This window comes from Pinus tabuliformis, chromosome 9 (assembly GCF_031772625.1).
Source record: "Pinus tabuliformis cultivar Carrire ecotype Pingquan chromosome 9, CPIR1, whole genome shotgun sequence".
NCBI lineage: Eukaryota > Viridiplantae > Streptophyta > Pinopsida > Pinales > Pinaceae > Pinus > Pinus tabuliformis.
The window spans coordinates 1,559,234,958-1,559,256,984 of record NC_142307.1 but is presented as its reverse complement, the minus strand read 5'-3'; the positions used below and the strand labels follow the sequence as shown (position 1 = coordinate 1,559,256,984).

Sequence of the window (22,027 nt, the reverse complement as noted above, 5' to 3'; positions counted from 1 at the left end):
AAAGATCTAAACTTAGGGGAAAGGATGTGGTAAATCCCATCGTGGGAAACATGTTGGCCATGGAACAACTCTTTGACAGAAACGATGCAACCAAAAAGAATGACGAAAAGAAGTTGGATCCCTGGGAATTCATTGAGGTAAATATCGGTTTTCCTGAGAACCCAAAGATGGTTAAAATTGGTAAAGGAACTTCTGAAGAGGAAAAGGAAAGTTTAGTCGAATTACTTATCAAATATCATGATGTTTTAGCCTTTTCCTATGATGAGCTCAAAGGGTATCGGAAGTATGTTATTCAGCATACTATTCCTTTGAAAGATGAAGAGGCCAAACCATTCAAACAAAAGCTTAGGCAAATAAATGCTAAGTTAGCTCCTCTGGTTCAGAAAGAATTGCAGAAAATGCTTGCTGCTGGTATCATCAGACAAACTCGGCATTCATCCTGGTGCTCAAACCTTGTTATTGTTAGAAAGAAGAATGGTACTATCAGATTATGTGTGGATTTTTGAAATCTTAACTTGGCCTGTAAAAAGGATAATTATCTGCTACCCAACATGGAGAATATGACCATAAACAGAGGCATGAATGGCGAGGAGGAATTCACAGACAAAACAGAGCAGAGGAACCCAAAACGGACAGAGTAATTCTCCAAGGGTGGCAATAAGGGGATGATAGCAGGAATAGAAATTCAGAAGGGTCTGTGGAGGGTGCCAACCAAGAATTTTGTAGTATGGATTTTGGATCGATAGTTAGGAAGAATCAAGCAGTCCACACTGATCGGGAATAATTGTGTCTAGACAAACACCTCTGGATAGCAATGGGACTGCTTCCAGACAAGAGTCACGCGAGATGGAAAGGCTCAGCTGGTAACTAACTTGAACACAAGCCATGCAAATGGTACCAAATTCACCATGCAGGTATTTGTTCCCTGAATGATAACAGAAGGTGGCCAATGAATTAAGCATGTGGAGGAGAGGGAGTCTTATCAGCCATCCCTCCATTAAGGCCTGATGTGATGCCATTGCATGATGTATCCTTTGATTTGTGCCGCTTTCATGATTGAGGGTCATGGTTAATTTATGGGATGGGTTGAACATATTTTTTAGAATTTATGGAAAGGACCCCCAAATTTTCTTTTCTAGCCAAGTTTGCAAAGCTGTCCGCTTCTTTGTTTTTGCATCATGGAATCTAGAAGCAGGACATGTTTGGCAAAATTTCTTTTTCTAGTGTTACTGTACACAATGGATGCTAGTTGTTGATCCTATGAGATTTATGATTACTGAGGAATCTCCAAGCACTATCGATCTGGGAGCATTGATGTTATTGACTAAAGACCTTGAAGCAGTGCAGAAGCTTCTGCTCCATTATTTGAGGCTACCCAGCTCTGTGCGAATGTGTACACTTTAGTCCCTCAGGGTTTTTCATTTATATTTTTGTATCCTGTGAAGAGATTCTAGACTTGAAGGTTTTTGTATCCAAGATTAATACAAATTTGCTTTTGCTGCAGAAAAAACTGTTTATTTTGTGTACCATATGATATTTGGTTTCTTTATGTGTATGTGTGAATGGAATACTGAGTAGCATCTTTTCTGATTTGCATATAAACATGTTGCAGCCTTGCACTTTGGTAGGGCTATTGAAAATGGTCTATAAGATTGACTCCACTCCCCTTTCTTATCTCTAGTTCCTTTGTAAATAATTCAACTTTTACATAACACACAGACTAACTATAGTACAAGCTTATTTGTTGTTAGTTAAACTGTATACAGTTTGTGTTGGCCGGAATTGATAACTTTTGATAACGGGAAAATGTCCAATTTCTTGTGTTGAGCTTGAGCCATTTTCATAGTACATACATTTTTTGATCTTGTAAGAAGTTAAGAACCCAGCAATCTTATTTCAGCTTCACATGTTGAGTGCGAAACATTGTAACATACATCAAAATAACGTCTCCTTGTTGTAGCTCTTGACCTTTGGTAATTGGTCAGGCCATGATTTTCACTTGGTTGGTTATAGAGCAGTGAAATTCTTTGATTCAATTCCCAATTTTGTGTTTTCTGAAATAGGTAAACCAGATATCTGTTGAATATGAAATCTGAAATTCTAATGGCTATAACATAAGCGTGGTCTAAACATTTGACAGTTTGGTCTTTTTCTGGCCACATTTTTCCAAACCTTTTTTGCCAAAATCTGGCCAAAAATCAGAAGAATTGCAGATATCAATTGTTGAAACTTGAGATCATGCAATCCAGGTGCAACAGAGGTTTTTGAGGGCGCTGAATCAATTTATGCATTCAAAAATACAATTTCAGCAATGAAAATTGCGATTTCACAAAAAATTATATTGCCAGATTCCGGTGATGGTTGCATACGACTAAATCTGCCTTCTGTTGTGTGTGGGTACATTCTCTATGCACATTTTACTCCTTTTGGGGCCTTCTGACATTTCTCTGATGGGAATTCATGTTTTTTTAATGAAATCTCTGTTACCATGTTTGCAAAGTGTGTCCTTAATATTCTCATATGTTGAATTTGGGAACTCACATATCGATTAGTGTTCTTACTATCGGTTGCATACGACTAAGAAACATAACTCAATTTACTGTTCATGAAAAGCTTATGGGTAATGGAAATTTCTACAAGTTGTTTGCTGAGATCAATCTGAAGATAACGTTAAGCCACATGCTTTAGATGGAGTGTTTGGTAAAAGCTGCCTCCTTGTTTTCTTCCTTAATACATCATATAACTGGCAGCTGATGCTCGCTTGAATCTTGTTATTCACTGTATTTGTTTCCTGAAGCTACTCGTGTTCTCTTTTCTACATTTATAAATTTAGTTCTGTGTATCAGATATCATGGCATATTTATTTTGTATTCTATGATCTATCGAAGTGGAATGTGCTCTGAGGTAGTTTCTTGGTGTCGAGGGAATCCTTGTTCTATAATTTTTAGGGGAATTTGAAATAATATAGTTGTTCTGTCCTTGCAGGGAGGGCTGCAGCAAGTCTCATGGTTCCAGTATCTGCCCTCTGAGTCACAATGTAGCACTCTGACAGAAAAAAGGTATGCCATTGGACAAAGCATTAAAATAATGCATCTTCAAAATTTAAAGGAAACTCTTAAAATGCTACCAATATACAAGTGGGATACTCTTTCAATATTATTGCAAAGGCCACTCTCAGCTAGACTTATCTATGATGGCCCTGCTATTTAGATGGCGAAACATAGCACACTCTTTGGGGGAATTGAACCCGGGTGGAGGGAATATCACTGGCCCCACTTGACCAACTAGTGGAGTCCCTGGTGGTCTAAATAATACATCTTCTCGAAAATATAAATAATATCTTTGTTTTTTGCTGACAAGATTTCAATATGTGGGCCTGAGTTATTTAATACTGTTTGTGAACCAGTGCAAATATCGAAGAACAGAAAGATACTGCTACTTTATTGGTGCTTTCAGCTCACATACGCTTACAAAATAGGGAATTTTTAAGCACCTGGACTAACTCATTCATAGGACCATGGGACCCTTCTCAGGGTATTCACAACCCGGGTAAGGATGTTTGTGGAAATGCAGGAGATTTTTTTTGGACTTTTGAGACTTTTATTTTGCGTGAATCACATTCTGGGTATGATACTTTCAGATGAGAAAATCAAACTTTGGCTGTTCTTACCTGGCCGCCCATCAAGTATCAATGCGACTGCCCAGGCTGCTGTCTCTGGTCTTAAAGGTAACATACAGGATCTACCTTGAGATTCATATATTATGGGACAACAAATCTGTCTGTAGATTTGACAGGGTCAACATTTGTGTATGTTTCTTTTCATATATTATAGACGAGTATGTGAGAGATTAAGAATCCAGATAGAATAGAATTACGAGATCTGAAGGGTATAGAAATGATGTAATTGATGCTGTAGCTTCTGACGTGTTATTTTTGGCATCTTGATGCAAGCCAGTGGTTGCTTCTGGGTTATGGTCTGCCCCAGGAGATTCTGAAGAGGTGGCAGTTGCCTTTTCTCAAGCACTAAGAAACCGTATTGAGAGGTTCATTAATTGCTAAGCTGTTTTTGTGTGCAATTATGATTGTCCATTGTGCTAGAGATCATTGTTATCCTTTATATTGACATTTTTCTCTGTTATTTTGTGCATGATTGATATGAGCTTGGACTCTACAGAGCGTTTAATTTTAGAGGGCTTTCTTACATGAGATTTGGAGATGTATTTGTTAAATGCCGATCCTTTGGAAAGAATGACATACAATTCAGGTATGTTCTTTTATCATTTCTTGAGATTGAAAGAATTAGATATCCTTCTCCACTGCATAATGTTTGTAGGTAACTGATTCCTGAATGTATGTCACTTTCTAGATGCTGGATTTCGACATTCATTTTGTTGTTATGGTGTTTTTTAACAAGATTCTTGTATAAGAAAGCTTTTAACACAGACTTGTGTTGATTGTGTAACTCAACTGGAGGTAATATTATGACTTGGTATAGAGGTTTTTTGTGTTAGGAAGTGAGGTGAATCTGGCTGTGGCTTACTCTTCTGATGATCAGATCATTGTAGCAACAATCTTTGTGTTTGACAGCTTGAGGTTACCTATATTTATTGCGTTGTTGGGTAGGTGTGCAGCTTAAGATAGAAAGATTATATTGTTGTGTATGGTGTTTGGAAAACTTGTTGAACCTATTGGTGGTCCTGGGAACATTACAATGCATATAATGACATTTCATATTAATAAAACATTAGATAGTATTAAAAGGTCGTAAGTCATGTTAGAGCTCACTAAATTGAAAGACAATTTTAGGATAGATGTGAGACGCATATTATTAACAGAATATACATATCAATACACATTTTCCTGATCCTTGCTTTCATATTCCATGAAGTCTTTCGGACTTCTCATGACTGTTGGTCTTCACTTGAGGCTTTTCGCCCTCCTCTCAAGTGAATAAGCCAAGTTCACATAACCCCAAAGGATTATGTTTCCTACGTTCCCCTCCTTCACCCGAAGGGGTGTATATAAGTCCAAGAAGAGAGCTGAAATACAAAAGTGTATGGCAGCCAATGGGTGGATGTGCTTTTTGAAATGGTGGTTTAAGGAAAACCACAAGCCAAATGAGGTAGCAGAAGCCGAAGACTTTTACCGGTGGTGGTTTTAGGATGTCCATCAACTTTGGAACTTGGCTCGAAGTAGTTCTTGGAACAATTTTGAATTAGGCTCGAATCTGAAGTTTTCTGCAAGGTGGAAGTTCTCTTTGATGTGGCTTAAAGATGACCACAAACTGATCAAATGGGTAGTAGAAGCTGAAGTCTTCTGCTAGTGGTGGTTTAAGTCTAGTCGCCAACCAAATCATGCTCATGAGACATGTCTTTGGCTACAACTCTGACTCTGGCACTGGATGACTCTGGCTCTAGGCTCTGGTTCAAGCTGTGGCTCAGGATCACTTGATATAACTTTGAATCTAGTAGTTGACTATCAATTCCCCACTGTCAATTACAAGGTGAGGAGATAAAAATCTCTCCACTGCAAGATGTGTCAGATTCAATACATGAGAATGAAGTCTGCGATGTAACCGATATATCTTCTTGGCTGTTGAAGACCATTGCCAAGAAGCGATCCATTCAAGGTGAGTCTTTGCTCTTGCAGGAGTCTTGTGTCTAGAACATTTGTCTGAATGATGAGTATGTTTTCACAATGCTCTCAATGTTGAAGCTCATTACACTGATCTTTCACATGGCCAACCCGATAACGATGTTGACATTTGAAAATTTGAAGTGGATGTGGAAGAGGAGTAAGAGAAGATGAGCTGCCTTGAGGAAACTCAAGACTTTGAAACTGGATGGGTTTAGTGTAGTCTAGAATGTAAAAGGACACTTGCTTTTCATATCCAAGATTGGTTCTATGCTTGTTGTTAATGATTTCTTCCCAAGGTCTGATAACGAGCTTGGGAAGTACAAGCGAAACCTCTGCGTCTTCATGTGAACCTGCTCCTGAAGTAGCATCATTATTCTGATCACGTGCTGGCTGCTGATAATATTCTTTCTCAAACTCAAAAGGAGAGTTATTTTGAACAAGGACTAGTTCAAATTGTTAATTTCGTTGCTGTAGTTCATCTTGCTGGAGCTGAGATTCAAGCTGCAGAAACTCAATCTTGTCTTGTGCATTTTGTAAACAGGTTCTGATATCTATGAGAGTGGCTTTGCTGATTTTGAGTATACCATCAACAGTGGAGAATATCAGATTGTTCAATAACTCTAATAATCCACCATTTAAAGTCATTTTTCAACAATTCAATCTCACTGAATGAAGGGTGTTGGCTTCAAAATGAGTGATGTCCAAGCCTTTATATTTTTCTTGAATATATTTTTGAACAGCAATCCAACTAGCAGCAAGAAACACCTGCTCTTTCCTATGGAAAATCCCAGCCACAAGGGCAATATATATATGTGCATTGAAAGACTTGAGAGAATTGCTCTACAACACTATCACCATTGCTAGCAATGACAGGAACATTTACAGCATTAGAAATCAACTGGAGCAGGCCTCTATTGGAACCTTGCCCTTGTGCATTATAATTTGTAAAATTTCACCAACTCCTCACTCTTCAACTGCTTGTGTGTAAGATGAAGCCCAATATGAACAACTTTAACTATCTGAAAGAAACTCTAGTGGACTAAACAGTTGAGGAAAAGGGTTTGGTTGTTCGTGAAGGGCATTACTTTTGTCTCTGTCTTCACCCTCCTCTCCTCTCCAACTGTCAACTGCGTTACCTTGATACTTTTTCGCTTAGTCCTGGTGCCCGAATCTGAACAACTTTAATGATCTGAACAAAATTGTGGTGGTCTAAATGTTTGAAGTAAAAGGATTAGTTGTTCATCAACAGCGTTAATTCTATCTCTGTGTTGACCTTTCTCTCCTCCCTGATTCTCTACCTGCATTTTATTGTTACTCCTTCCCTTATTCTTGGCGATATTTTGATGGTGAATGTAATTGCAATATTGGAAAAGAAAGAATTACAAATCTTTTCTAAATACAAGATAGAGAACACAAACATATTGGATTTTGTGTTTCTTGTTCATTCCGCAGCTGCAACTACAGGATACGGGCTTGAATCCGAGCAAATGAGATTTCTGGTTATGGAATGGATTCTAGCGGAGAAGATATGTTACAGAAGCCCTGCTCCGGCTTATGAACATGTATGGTCTCTTGGATGAGACCCTTGAGTGGAAGGTGGACTTGTAGTTAGTCTCTTTAGTGAACCTACATGAGAAAGAGTCTCGAGAGAGGTGCAAACAATTGAGTATTCAAGGGTGGAACCAAGTGTAGCATTCTCAATCACGGGAACTCATTGGAAAGAGAAGACCCATATATCTTCTTGTCTTTCACATCTGGTTCACTAGCTTCTTCTTTAAAGCCTTCTGCCGAAACCCCTAATTGGTGCTTCTTCTTTTCCAAAAGTCTATCTTCGATTACTTTGTCCACTCATCTTCTAATTGAAAGTGTCGTTCCATCTTGCAAACGTGCCTTGAACATGATTTGGTCACGGCAACAGTACAGGTTCTTCCTCAAAACGCCCTGTGGCTTCCAAAGCATTTACATAAGATATTGGGTCATAAAACAAGAATAGGTATTGAATCTCCTTCACTTAAGTGCATCTGTCTCACATAGTCATGAGTGAATCAGAGATGTTGATGGCCATGGAAATATGTTGCAGTAGCACCAATAATAATAACAACAACAGTGTGAGATTAAGCCACTCTGATGATCAATGTTTGGTCACCAGTTTATGCTCACTGAAGATGAATTCACTCTAACTAGTCAGGAATCACTCCATCTTCAGAGATAACTTCACTTTTTCATAGAGTCCTATTTGAGCAAGAGTCTCTAATGGTTTTGAACCTTTGATCTAAGAGTCTATTTTTTTTAATTAAAATTCATATTTTTATGTATATTTTGCTAAACTGGTTCATAAACTATAAACAGGTTCTCTTCTGATCCAAGTTCGGTTAGACCCTGACTAATTCTGAGTCTGATTCCAACTTTCAAAACATTGTATTTTACTCCAAACTTGGCAGTGGATAAATAAAAGTTTTCCACATATATTCCACTTGTTATTAGCGGCAAACTCTAAATTGTCATTTGGGTCTCTTAGCCTTCCAATCCTTGATGTTTTCTGTTTTATCTATCTGTTTGGCTATTCTTCATATGCATGCTATGAATGCTTCTATCCTTTATATTCCGTTGTACATTGTTATTGGGTGCATGAATCTTAACTAATTTTCACATCAGAAGCAAGATTTAATTGTTACATTCAAAGAGTCAGACTTCAGTTGAGGCACATGGAGATACCGGGACCTCAAACATGCATCTAACTGTGATTGTTCTGCTCTCTCTTGCAGGAAACCATTATCCACTTGTGAGTTTATTTTTTCAGCTAGTGAGGAGGCTATTTTTGTACATGTTCTCGTATCTAGCAAGTACGTGATGGTTGAGTTTTATAGTTAACTGCACACACTATTAAATGCATTTTAGCTCGATCATACTATCAAATGCATTACTTTCACTGGTATTTTAGCTCCATCAACAGAATTGACGAAAATTATTTCGGAAAAGGTCTTCTCCGTTTCATCTTTGCTTTATTTTCTTGTAATTTTAAAATTTGCAGAAGGGTTAGAGCACTTTCAAGTAATGATATGGAAGGAGTCTTAAGGAGTAACTTCCATTCCAACAGGGCAGAAGAAAAGCTTACTGGTAAACAATTTTTTTTTTTTTTTTTTTGTTAAAGTAAAATAACATTCTCTTTTGAATATATATCTAGTTTTTCAGTCTTTGCATTCCTTTTATTTTAACTCTTCAGATTAAAAGCAACCATTTTAGCCTGATTTTATCACATTCAGCTGTAGGTCTTGGACAAAACAAAACTATAGTATGAACTCTAAGTTATGCACAAAAACTTTCTCCAAGAAGCTATGGTTGTGTTAATTTTAGGTATGTTCTATGCTTAGAGCAATTTATTTCAATTTTCACAGTTAGCTCAATATCTTTTCCAGATTAGCAATCACATCAGCATTAAAGTAAATAGCAGATAGAACATAAACATAGATCGCAAAAGACAAGCCAAGACAAGAGGACACAAGATGTGGCACTCGCCAGGGACAAACCCCAATGTGGGGAAATCCTTGATCAATTCTTCTTATATGTTCTTCAATAGTTTGGCAGAGAGAGAGAGAGATAGTACATATACAACAGAGGTCAACACTTTGACTTATCTAAATAAGAGCATAGTGTTAGCATTATGATTTTGGTATGGCTCTATGTTACAGATGTTGTACTTGATGGCAACCCCCTCAAGTGGCAATGCTCTGATCAGACCCTCAAAATGTTGAAAATTAAGAAGTACGCAGGAAAACAGTTCAGAAGATGCGTACACGCAGGTACACCGTGAAGGAACTGCGGCCACCCTCGCAGGTCACCCGTTCAGAGGGTGCGTACCCCCAGTTTCACTTACTCCAAGGCAGAGAAGGGCGTTCACGTGGGGTTTCCTATGTTTGGCCCGTGGTATTTAGCCCGCCGCTCTTGATTCTATGGTTTTGGCCCGTGGTATTGTTTTATATTATTATTATTATTGAGCCCCATGTTTTTGGGCCCCTGGTATTGGTTATCTATGGTATTGATCCATGATTTTAGGAGGAGCTTGGCTATAAAAAGCAAAGGAGATCACTTGGCTAGGTATCTTTTGCAAATTGAACATCTTAAGATCTGAAATATTGGGTTATTGTTTTAAAAACTTGATCTATATGAAAGTGAAATTAAAAGCAAATCTGTGAAGGGTGATCTCTCGAGCGCATGATCAGATCTGGGCATCCGACTAACTGTAGCACACTGATGAATTGTCAATTCGGCCCTAATCAAAAGTACGCAGGTATTTAACGGTGCAACTGCGTGGGTACGCAGAGCAGAAACAGGAGAGCTGCGTGTGTACGCAGAGCAGAAGGGGAACTGCGTGGGTACGCAGATCAGAAGAAGGAGAACTGCGTGGGTACGCAGTGCGACAGAGGTTCAGGTGCGTACACACAGTAAAAATGCGCGGCGCGATAGTGTATCTGGGTGCGTACCTACTGTAACAGGTTGCGGCGCGATAGTGTATCTGGGTGCGTACCTACTGTAACAGTACGCGGCGCGATAGTGTATCTGGGTGCGTACGGTACGCAGCGCGATTGAAGAAGCAGTGCGTGGGCACGCGGTGCTGCAGAAGGCTCTCTGCGGGTATACGCAGGGAAGCAGAAGGTGAAGTGCGTAGCGACGCAGGCCAGAGAGAAAAATTGCGTATCTGTCTTAAGATCTTCTGTTGACTGAATTTTTCTGTTGATAAGGTGTTCTGGGTTTAGTTCTGTTACTGTTGATCTGGTTACTGCAGTTGACTGTGTAATTTACATGTACTTGATGATCATTTGATGTTTATGGATCCAGTTTGAAAATTTATGAAAAGTGATCCTTGTAAGAAAATAAGTAGGGGGTTGTAGCTCCCTTCCAGGAGAGACTGGAAAACGAGAGAGAGTTGTAGCTCTCTGCAGGTTGCAGCCTGCGTACTGGTAAAGCACTGCACCAGTACAAAACCATTGTAAAAGGAGTTTCTAATTTGAAAAGAAGATAGAGACATATTGCAGCAGGTGGTTTTCACCCACATTGGGTTTCCACCTTACATCTTGTGTTCTTTGGTGTGACTATCTGTCTTTCTTGTTCATGCTCATCATTTTATGGTACTGACATGCAAAAATAATTCAAATTATAAATAAGGAAGATTTGTTAAAAAGAACTTGATAATACTGATTCACCCCCCCTCTCAGTATTATTTCCAACAATTGGTATCAGAGCAGGTCCTTCGGAGAAGCTTGATCGCTTGAAGGAAGATCATTCATCATGAGCAACTACGAGAGGGAAGCATCAATCAGGCCACCAATTTTTGATGGGACAAACTTCAATTATTGGAAGGTAAGAGTTACTGCCTATCTTCAATCTCTTGGTACAGAAGTTTGGGATATCATAGATACAGGCTACACCTTTCCTTCAGCGACTCCTACAGATGCGGCCGAAAAGAAGAAATATGAAACAAATGCTAAAGCAGTCAATACCTTGCTGGGATGCTTATCTCAAACAGAATTCGTAAAGGTTATGCAATATAAATCCACAAAAGAAATATGGGACAAGATTGTCTTGAGCTACGAAGGAGATGAACAGGTAAAGCGTGCTAAACTTCAAACTCTCAGGGTTCAGTATGAGAATCTCAGGATGTATAATGATGAAAGTGTGGCTAACTATTTTCTTCGGGTAGATGAGATTGTTAATTGCATGAAAAACTTGGGTGAAGAAATAAAAGAGGCTATTGTGGTTGAAAAAGTTCTAAGATCATTGTCCCCCAAGTTTGAATCTAAAGTGTCTGCAATAGAAGAAAAGGAAAATCTACGAATTCTTACTATGTCTCAGCTACACGGAATTCTAACTGCTTATGAAATGAGAAAGGGAGGTCCATCAGACAGAAGAGAAGCCGCTTTCAAGGCTTCAGGCAAAGGAGATTATTATGAAGCAAGTCACGTGCCAGAAGAAGAAGAAACCTTTGCTCCTGTTGCAAGACTTGAGGCCATCCGAATGTTCCTTGCTCTCTCAAGCTTTCAAAACTTCAAAGTATTTCAAATGGACGTGAAATCAGCCTTTCTGAATGGAGACTTGGAAGAAGAAGTATACATTGAGCAGCCAGATGGATTCATTCTTGGAGATGATCCAAATCTTGTATGCAGATTGAAAAAGGCTCTCTATGGTCTCAAACAAGCTCCAAGGGCTTGGTACTATCGTTTGGACAAATATCTTCATCAACAAGGCTTTTCAAAAGGATTAGCAGATAGCAATCTTTATATAAAAGTTGAAAATGACAAATTGCTAATACTTGTTGTGTATGTAGATGACATTATCTTTGGCAGCAATGAAGAAGCTGTGAGTCAAAACTTTGCCTTGGTGATGCAGAAAGAATTCGAAATGTCCTTGCTGGGAGAATTGACATATTTTCTTGGTTTGCAAATCCAACAAAAAGAAGGAGGGATCTTTTTGTCTCAAACCAAGTATCTCAAACAGATTTTGAAGAAATATGGCATGGAAGATGCAAAACCAGTATGTACACCCATGGTCACAGGATGTAGCCTCAGTACAAATGATGAATCTGCAGCAGTGCATCAACCAACCTACAGATCTATGATTGGAAGTTTACTTTATTTGACAGGTACCCGACCGGATATCATGCATGTAGTTGGAATAGTTGGAAGATTTCAGGCAAATCCGAAGGAGACTCATCTTCAGGCAGTGAAGAGAATTTTCAAATATCTTCAAGGGACTCAAAATTATGGCTTATGGTATCCTAGAGATACAGACCTCACACTTCATGCTTATACAGATGCAGATTGGGCCGGAAGCGTGGATGACAGAAAGAGCACAAGTGGTGGTGCATTCTTTATGGGTTCCAGACTAGTATCTTGGTTTAGCAAGAAACAGAGTTCAATTGCCTTATCTACAGCTGAAGCAGAATATGTTGCTGCTGCATCTTGCTGCACTCAACTCCTCTGGATGATGCAGACCTTGCAGGACTTTCAAATCACTTGTACACCACCTATCTCCATCTTATGTGATAACGCAATTGCAATCAGCATTTCAAAAAACCCAGTCATGCATTCAAAGACCAAGCACATACCAATCAAATATCATTTTCTCCGAGAACAAGTGCTTGAACAGAAGGTCAAGTTGGAGTATGTTCCTTCTAAGGAACAAGTTGCTGATATACTCACCAAACCATTGCCCAGGGAGACTTTTGAATACCTCAGGCAAAAGCTAGGGGTTGTTGATGCATCATCTTGTTGAATCTCTTCTGATGATTACATGTGCTGGGTTGCGGATTGGTTGAATGGCACAGGTTCAGGGGGAGCATATAATGCATTGTTGGCATTATGGAGGATGTACCGAAGGAGATCATGGATGCTGATATGATTATAGCTGCAATATGTCTCTATCTCTTTCATGGTCGTTTATGGTGTTTGGTGGATTATGGTTTTGGTTCATATTCAGGGGGAGCATGTTCTTAGGGGGAGCATAACCCTTTGCCCTTGATGTCAAAGGGGGAGAATGAAGCTGAAGATCTTGAGGTTGCCATCAAGTCCAAAGGGGGAGATTGTTGGCATTATGATTATGGTATGGCTCTATGTTACAGATGTTGTACTTGATGGCAACCCCCTCAAGTGGCAATGCTCTGATCAGACCCTCAAAATGTTGAAAATTAAGAAGTACGCAGGAAAACAGTTCAGAAGATGCGTACACGCAGGTACACCGTGAAGGAACTGCGGCCACCCTCGCAGGTCACCCATTCAGAGGGTGCGTACCCCCAGTTTCACTTACTCCAAGGCAGAGAAGGGCGTTCACGTGGGGTTTCCTATGTTTGGCCCGTGGTATTTAGCCCGCCGCTCTTGATTCTATGGTTTTGGCCCGTGGTATTGTTTTATATTATTATTATTATTGAGCCCCATGTTTTTGGGCCCCTGGTATTGGTTATCTATGGTATTGATCCATGATTTTAGGAGGAGCTTGGCTATAAAAAGCAAAGGAGATCACTTGGCTAGGTATCTTTTGCAAATTGAACATCTTAAGATCTGAAATATTGGGTTATTGTTTTAAAAACTTGATCTATATGAAAGTGAAGTTAAAAGCGAATCTGTGAAGGGTGATCTCTCGAGCGCATGATCAGATCTGGGCATCCGACTAACTGTAGCACACTGATGAACTGTCAATTCGGCCCTAATCAAAAGTATGCAGGTATTTAACGGTGCAACTGCGTGGGTACGCAGAGCAGAAACAGGAGAGCTGCGTGTGTACGCAGAGCAGAAGAAGGGGAACTGCGTGGGTACGCAGATCAGAAGAAGGAGAACTGCGTGGGTACGCAGTGCGACAGAGGTTCAGGTGCGTACGCACAGTAAAAATACGCGGCGCGATAGTGTATCTGGGTGCGTACCTACTATAACAATACGCGGCGCGATAGTGTATCTAGGTGCGTACCTACTGTAACAGTACGCGACGCGATAGTGTATCTGGGTGCGTACGGTACGCAGCGCGATTGAAGAAGCAGTGCGTGGGCACGCGGTGCTGCAGAAGGCTCTCTGCGGGTATACGCAGGGAAGCAGAAGGTGAAGTGCGTAGCGACGCAGGCCAGAGAAAGAAAAACTGCGTATCTGTCTTAAGATCTTCTGTTGACTGAATTTTTCTGTTGATAAGGTGTTCTGGGTTTAGTTCTGTTACTGTTGATCTGGTTACTGCAGTTGACTGTGTAATTTACATGTACTTGATGATCATTTGATGTTTATGGATCCAGTTTGAAAATTTATGAAAAGTGATCCTTGTAAGAAAAGAAGTAGGGGGTTGTAGCTCCCTTCCAGGAGAGACTGGAAAACGAGAGAGTTGTAGCTCTCTGCAGGTTGCAGCCTGCGTACTGGTAAAGGACTGCACTAGTACAAAACCATTGTAAAAGGAGTTTCTAATTTGAAAAGAAGATAGAGACATATTGCAGCAGGTGGTTTTCACCCACATTGGGTTTCCACCTTACATCTTGTGTTCTTTGGTGTGATTATCTGTCTTTCTTGTTCATGCTCATCATTTTATGGTACTGACATGCAAAAATAATTCAAAGTATAAATAAGGAAGATTTGTTAAAAAGAACTTGATAATACTGATTCACCCCCCCTCTTAGTATTATTTCCAACACATAGATCATCTCTAAGTAGATGATACATGAGGTAACTGAACTCAGTTGAAGACATGCTGCTTCAACTGATTCTCCCAGGTGACTCCATCACCATGCATTGTGCTGCACCTTGTCATCATGTTGCACCTCACTGTGCTGCATCACGCTGCACCCATCATCACTATGCTGGACCTCATTACCACGTTGCATACATCATACTGCTGCACCTTATGCTGCACCTTCCGGTACTGCAACATCTTGCTGTACCTTATCGTGTTGCTGCACTTACTAGTGCTGCCTCATCCTGTACCTCACTGTGTCCATCATGCTGCATCTCATTGTAGCATTTAGTATCAGCAAGTGCTGCACACAACATGCTACACTTCACATTGTCATGATGCCCATCATTGTGCTGTAGCACTTCACATCATACTGCCCCTTATTACAATGCTGTCACTGCTCATACTACTGCACCATGATTGCTTGCTGTCCCATTGTGCCATCATTGCACCATGCCATTATACTACTAGCACTGCTGTCCCAATTTTAGTGCCATTGCTATTCCATGTTTGCCATACTGCTGTCATACTATTCCATGTATTCTGGGCAACCTTTATCATCAACAGTCTTCACACTTTGGCATGCTGCTCCAACCTTGTTTGTTAGTGCACATTGCTGCTGTCCCGTCGTTGCTGCTGTGACTGCACCCAACACACAACAAGACTAGCCCTCTAGCGGCCAGTCTTGAAGAGGCTCCTCCCATGCCACATTATCCTTTCAATGCAACCATGAAATAACTCCAACAGCTTGCTATGGCCTGCTGCCTAGCTTGCTGTAGCTTTCAGCCTCCTCAACATGCCCAAACAGCCACTCAAATTCCAACGTTTAGCTTCCCTCTATTCGGCCTAGTAGCCTGCCCCCTCGGCCTTAGATCCTTGGCCCTCCATCCATCAATTCGGTCACTTGAAGTGACCTGTGGCTAGGGCTTGGGCAAACTTGCGGTTAGGGCTGGGCAGAGCTGCGGTTAGGGCAGATTAGACCTGCGTATAAGGGCGATGATTAGGGCCTCCTCCATCGTGTTATTTCTCCATCCTTGGACTGTGGCTAGACTCCTTTAGGCAGCGTATAGAAGTAGGGGTCTCCTCCCTTGAATTGCTACTAGATCATCCTCCTTAGGATTGCGTTAGGGCATCCTCCTTAGGACTGCGTTAGGACTTGTAGAGACCAGCGTATGGGGCAGCGTGTAGCCTTCCTTCTTGACTGTGCCTAGGTCTCATACTAGGGCTCCTTACCTTCTGCATTTAGGGCTTCCTCTCTTAGATTTCTCTTCCACTAAAACCCATAACAAGTGAAGAGAAATCAAGAGTGAAGTGTATGTAGAAGTGACTATCAAGTCACCTCTTTTTATACTAAAACGTTGAACACATGTGTGGGTTATTTGGTTGCTAGCCGACCTTGACGAATTGTCTTATAACACAAATAAATTCATAATTCCATGAATACTTATCGAAATCGGATGATCTTTAGATGAGTCCTACACCTCTCGATGAGAGGAGTCCAAGAAAAATATCAGCTGCCATAAATAAGATAACCCACATGGAGTTTGGCCCTAGTTGCCAATTTTAACAGGTTGGCAACCATGGGCCAAATTGTCCAAGGCAGTATGGATGTTGCTTTTGGATCAGTTTAGTCTCCTGCAATGTTGCATGAAGCGGGGATGTTTTTTGGAAGCAAAGCATTGGAAACGTCACTTTCCAAAATTCTAGGAAGCAAAGCGTCTCTGAAATGTCTACTATATATATTTTATATTTTATTTGCTTTTATATTAAAAAAACATCAAGAATACCAAATTAGTTGTAGAAGATATGAAAATATGCATATTTGTACGTAAATAAAAATAGATATGGAATCCCTTGTACATCAATGATTAATTATTTGAGCATGAACCATCTAGATTCTAGCAATTACAAACATACATTAAAATTTTAAGCATATCATAGATAATAGAATGTAGAAAGTACCAAAATTTTAAGCATATAATAGAAAGTAGACATTTAGATGATAAAATCATAAAAGATTCAAATAACTTATCTAGCAAGTGAGAAACCTTCAACATGAGTCATGTCCAAAATTCAAATAATAATTAATGTTTACAAAATAGGCCACTTGGTCACCACCAAGTATGCATTGAACTAGGAAGAGTAAGAAAAGTTCAAATTCACAACAAGTCTAACACTCTAGAGTTTAATCTATGACAAAAGTAGTAAACTGTGAATATACCTACTAACCTCTCCTCCTTCCTCGATGACTTGAGCCTCCATGTGGTGGCAGGGAAGAAGTGTTGATCTAGTTGTCATTGATGTCAATATATTGAAGAAGGCAGGGACATGGTGGCAATCAATGAAGAAGCCCAACACTCAAAGACACTTTGCCCTGCCTCCATTTCTGCACTATTAAATGATTAGTCACATGAAATTTTTTTTTTTCTATCTTAGAAAAGGAATTTCATCATGAGACTTGGACCATTTGAAAGGGCATAATTTTACCTTTCTAATGAGCTATTATGTGTCCCAAAATTCCAAATGACGATAGAGAAATTGATTTTTAAAGATTAAAATAATTCTCTGCCTATTGAGCCAACCTATACTATGACAAGTCATGTTGGCTTGACCTAGAAGATGTGAATGTTCATTTGAGGACGCAAAACATGTATAAATAAGATGTTAGACCTCTGTTTCAAGTACAAGAATTCTGTGAAAAAGACAATGAAGTAATTCAGACTGTAGAAGAAGAACAAGGAACAAAAAGTTCACATCTTGTGAACTTGATATCAAAGTCAAGGGTAGTCTCAGCACAGAACGAAGATTATCTACACCACAGGAGTGCGGACTTTTGCACTGATCCTGTGGCAGTTTTAGTGCGGTCTAGGGTTATAGTCTAGCAGTAAAAAATTGCTGACTGTACAACAATGAAACTCTTGTATTAATTACAGGCTTGTGACAGCGTGAGAGACACACAATTTAAAAATATATCTCTCGGTCTAGGGACAGATTTGGAGAAGGAGCATCTACAGACTGTGACAAACACTTGTGCATCATTAACTCGGATTCAGTGGTTTACACCTCAGTCCTGTAACAACAATTTCCTTGCACGGATAGCAACATACTCTTATAGTGGTGACCTTTATTTTTCTTTGACTGGTGTCTCCATACAGAGGTCGGATTGGAGGACTATCTTTCGGCCATTACAATGACAAGGCAGGATTTCTACCTCGGGTCTGTGGTTCTATACCTTGGAGAACTGTAACGTGGATCATCATATAGTGAATCTAGACCTCGGCTCTAGGACTGTGGCTCGAGCTTCAAGTGCAACGTTCAAACTTCATAGTAATTAGTCTCTCATTATTCGGTTAAGTGACAAAAGATCTCCTTGGATTGTAAAGGACTAGACTGTAATGACACTTGAACAATGGCACAATGATTTTGTAGAACTCACCTTTGGACAGTGAAGAGCTCTCTCTTGGATAGTGGACAGTGAAGTAAATCAAGGACGAGTACAAAGCAAAGCCAAAGTGTTTTCATTTTTGAAGTGGTGAAGACATTGAAGAATATGCCAAGAACATTGAAGTAAGTACTTTACACATTCTCTATTAAACAACAGGATTGGTGTCCTTGGAGTTGGTGCTCCTAAACACAAGGTAGGTGCCTTGGATGAGATAGGGTCGAAGCCCTAGAGGTCGGAGCCTCATCAAAAACCAAGTTGGTGCTTGGGAATAATTATCATACATTGTATTTATTCTTTTATACTCAATAAAATTATTCTTATACGTTTCTCTGATTAAATTGTGAAGAATCTAACTGGTAATAATAACAATTGAAAGAAAATACTCTCGGTATTTCCGACAAGAAGATGGTGGTTGTGGAAGTTGTGGAACTGATGAAGATGAAGCCCCTGTTGTTGGTGTTGAAGAATGGAACTTGGTAACCATGGGACTGGATGGGGGTGACATTTCAACTCGATCATCATCATCATCCTGGATAAGAGCATCCTCCAATTGCTCTAATTGCAACACTCCATCTTCAAAATTGGCCTCTGGACTTTTGCCCCAAAGCTTAAGGTCTTTATTATTCTTTGCATCCTCACAGTAATGGGACAACAATTGAAATTTGTAGTGAACATAAACTAAGCTCTCTACTTGGTCTAAATTTAACTTGTTCCTTTTAACATTGTGGATGAAAGTATAAGAGCTCCAACACCTCTTTGCAGAAGAAGTGTTTACCACCTGTGATAGCACTCACAATGCCAAAGTTTGTAGAAGTGGAGTACCACCTCCATGCATGCTCCATCATTGAAGAGAAGAGAAATTATCTCGATCTTTAATTGTATGGTTTCTCCCAAATGGACCAGTGCCAAGCGTATAGTTGCCCAATTGTTTCCGTAGCATGGAAGACTCCTCATCAGGGACTATTTATCCAATGCTTTCATATAATTAGAAGGAACCTCTCGATCTAGGTGTGGTTTTCTCCTGCTTACCCCAAAGTGTTGGTGTTGAAAGCCATGATGGATGATAATACTTAGGTGTCAGAACATATACTAAGGCATGCAATGGAATGTTTAGCATTTCCCAAAGTTTTTCCACCTCTGCACAAATATAATTGTACAGGGTGATATTTCTGGGCTAAACAATGTCTTTAATCTGCCCCAACATGTTATCCATTTGTTGATACACCTCCCCAATTATTGGCTGATTTGAATATGCAAACTTGATCATGTAATAAATTGGTTTGGTGAATTGCAAAACATATTTAATCTGTGACCAAAAGTAACTGTCAAGAATAGTGTCCTTGACTACATTAGCACCATCTCTATCAGTGTTAATGTCATCCCATGATTCATATGTCACCATATTAGTTAAAGTTTGTCTCACATTGACTAGTCGCCTAAAGGTGATGTAATAACTTGCAAATCTTGTTTTTGAAAGTTTAAGTAACTGTGACTTGGAGTGAGTTCCAAAAAAGTAGTTTACCCTTGTTTGACCTGTGACAAATTTAATGAGTTGCTTCCCTTTCTTGTAAAGCTCATTAATCTATCCACATTCTTTATGCTTCACAATATCATGCATCAAAAGGTTCATTTTGTGCACCAAACACCCAAACCAAAAGATGTGTGGATGAGTACGCTCTAATTTTTCCTGCTACCTTACAATTTGCTACATTATCAGTGATCACTTGAACCACATTATTAAGACCAACCTTTTTGATTGTTTTCAATAGGAGATATGCAATGTTTTGGGAAGTAAAGGTAAGGTAATAACTTGCAAATCTTGTTTTTGAAAGTTTAGGCAACTTTCATATGTCACCATATTAGTTAAAGCTTGTCTCACCTTCACTAGCCGCATAAAGGTGAGGTAATAACTTGTGAATCTTGTTTTTGAAAGTTTAAGCAACTACGACTTGGAGTGAGTTCCATAAAAGTAGTTTACCCTTGTTTTCCCTGTGACAAATTTAATGAGTTGCTTCCCTTTCTTGTAAAGCTCATTAATCTATTCACATTCTCTATGCTTCACAATATCATGCATCAAAAGGTTCATTTTGTGCACCAAGCACCCAAACCAAAAGATGTGTGGATGAGTATGCTCAACAATTTTTCGTGTTGCCTTACAATTTGCTGCATTATCAGTGATCACTTGAACCACTTTATTAGGACCAACATCTTTGATTGTTTTCAATAGGAGATATGCAATGTTTTGGGAAGTTGTGCTGATGGAGGAGTCATGACTTGCAAGAAACACTGCTTTGTTAGCAAAAACACCAACAACATTTATCAAATGTTGATTTCTAACATTTGTCCAACCATCTGATACAATGGATACCCCACAATCCACCCACTCATTTGTAAAACATGTCAAAGCTCTTTGAACCTTTGCTTTTTCTTTTTCTAATAATACATTTCTGGCTTTTTAATAGTTGGGGTTCTTGTATACTTCTACGGTTTCATTGATGGCCTTAACCATGTCATGCCATAGGGAGAATGAAGCACATTGAATGGTACACCGCAAGCACAAAGAAACTGGACCACCTTTCCATCCACATCATCCCTCCCAACAACATTCAAGAAATCTTCTATTGTTCTTCTATTTTCAGAGGTTGCAAAGGTACCATGAAGAGATGAACTACCAAATTTAGAGGTTGCAGTTCCACTTGATTTGGAATGCGTTTTTTGTTTCTTGTTTTTCTTTTGTGCAACCTCCTTTATGTGGATGTATTTTCTCCTTTGTTCCATTGAAACCTTAGGGCAAATTGAGATCCCTATGCGACCTCTTTTTTAATTGCCATCCAATATCCCACAAAGATTCCTTCTCACACGGGTATATGAACCACTATGGTTTTCCTCCATGACAACCATGAGGGCACTCAAACTTGTAGCTTCCACCTCTTCCCCCCTCAAGTTTTGTCACATAATTCCACAAGGGCGTCAATACAACTTTTCCCTTTTGCATTTCAGTGGCTTCTTTATCCCCTTCCTCTTCAAACCCTTCCTCCTCATCATACATTGGGTCACTCATATGGGGATTGTAGAAAATTTATGATCTCCACCCGTAACCCAGTTTACAAGTTTGCATGTGTTTGTTTAGGCCCAACCCACATGTTTTATCATGCTGATATAAATTTTAGTTTGCATTTATTGTAAACATTAAAAGAGTATTTATACCATTTTTCTCTTTCCTATCAGTGGATAATTGGTACAAAATTTAGACAAGCATTCACCCATATGATACACTTGTTTTTGGTCAAGCTGACCCTGAAAAAACCCGGCAGCCTCTTGGGGAAAACCGGTCTTCAAAGGAAGATTTTATTGCTTAAGAAATTTAGAATAAGTACATAAACTAAACACAATACTTATCTCCCTTTTCTGCTATAGCATTAAATGCAATTTTTTGGAAATTTGTGGCCACTGTAATTTTCAGATTTTTACAAACTTTCATACTTGGAATTTCTGATTTTCTCACAGCTTAGCTCCTCGAATTTTGTGACCAAATTATGCGTCGAAATTTGTGCAATCTCTACCTCGATTTTTGTGCCTGAAGGTGATTTTTGCGTTGTTTGAGTTCGTTGTCTTGAAATTTGTGCCTAGAATTTCATGTTGATTTTTAATGTACCTTGGACAAGTGGTTTCCCATGGGTTAGTGTCTACCTAGGGAAAAGTGTCCAAAATAATTCTTTACCTAAGTGTGACTTTATAAGTGGTAACGT

General features: G+C 39.4%; 1 protein-coding gene across 14 annotated transcripts in view; it reads left to right on the top strand.

Moving 5' to 3' along the window:
* The window catches only part of GCT (RNA polymerase II transcription mediator), a 300,003-nt gene that overhangs the window by 94,311 nt on the left and 183,665 nt on the right, over positions 1-22,027 (top strand). For all 14 annotated transcript variants that reach the window (XM_089439924.1, XM_089439921.1, XM_089439917.1 and 11 more), the window contains 7 exons: positions 2,986-3,059; positions 3,407-3,549; positions 3,641-3,727; positions 3,957-4,044; positions 4,176-4,265; positions 8,404-8,481; positions 8,670-8,755. In XM_089439924.1, the coding sequence (XP_089296050.1) occupies positions 2,986-3,059; positions 3,407-3,549; positions 3,641-3,727; positions 3,957-4,044; positions 4,176-4,265; positions 8,404-8,481; positions 8,670-8,755 (646 nt within the window). The remainder of the gene's footprint in view (positions 1-2,985; positions 3,060-3,406; positions 3,550-3,640; positions 3,728-3,956; positions 4,045-4,175; positions 4,266-8,403; positions 8,482-8,669; positions 8,756-22,027) is intronic.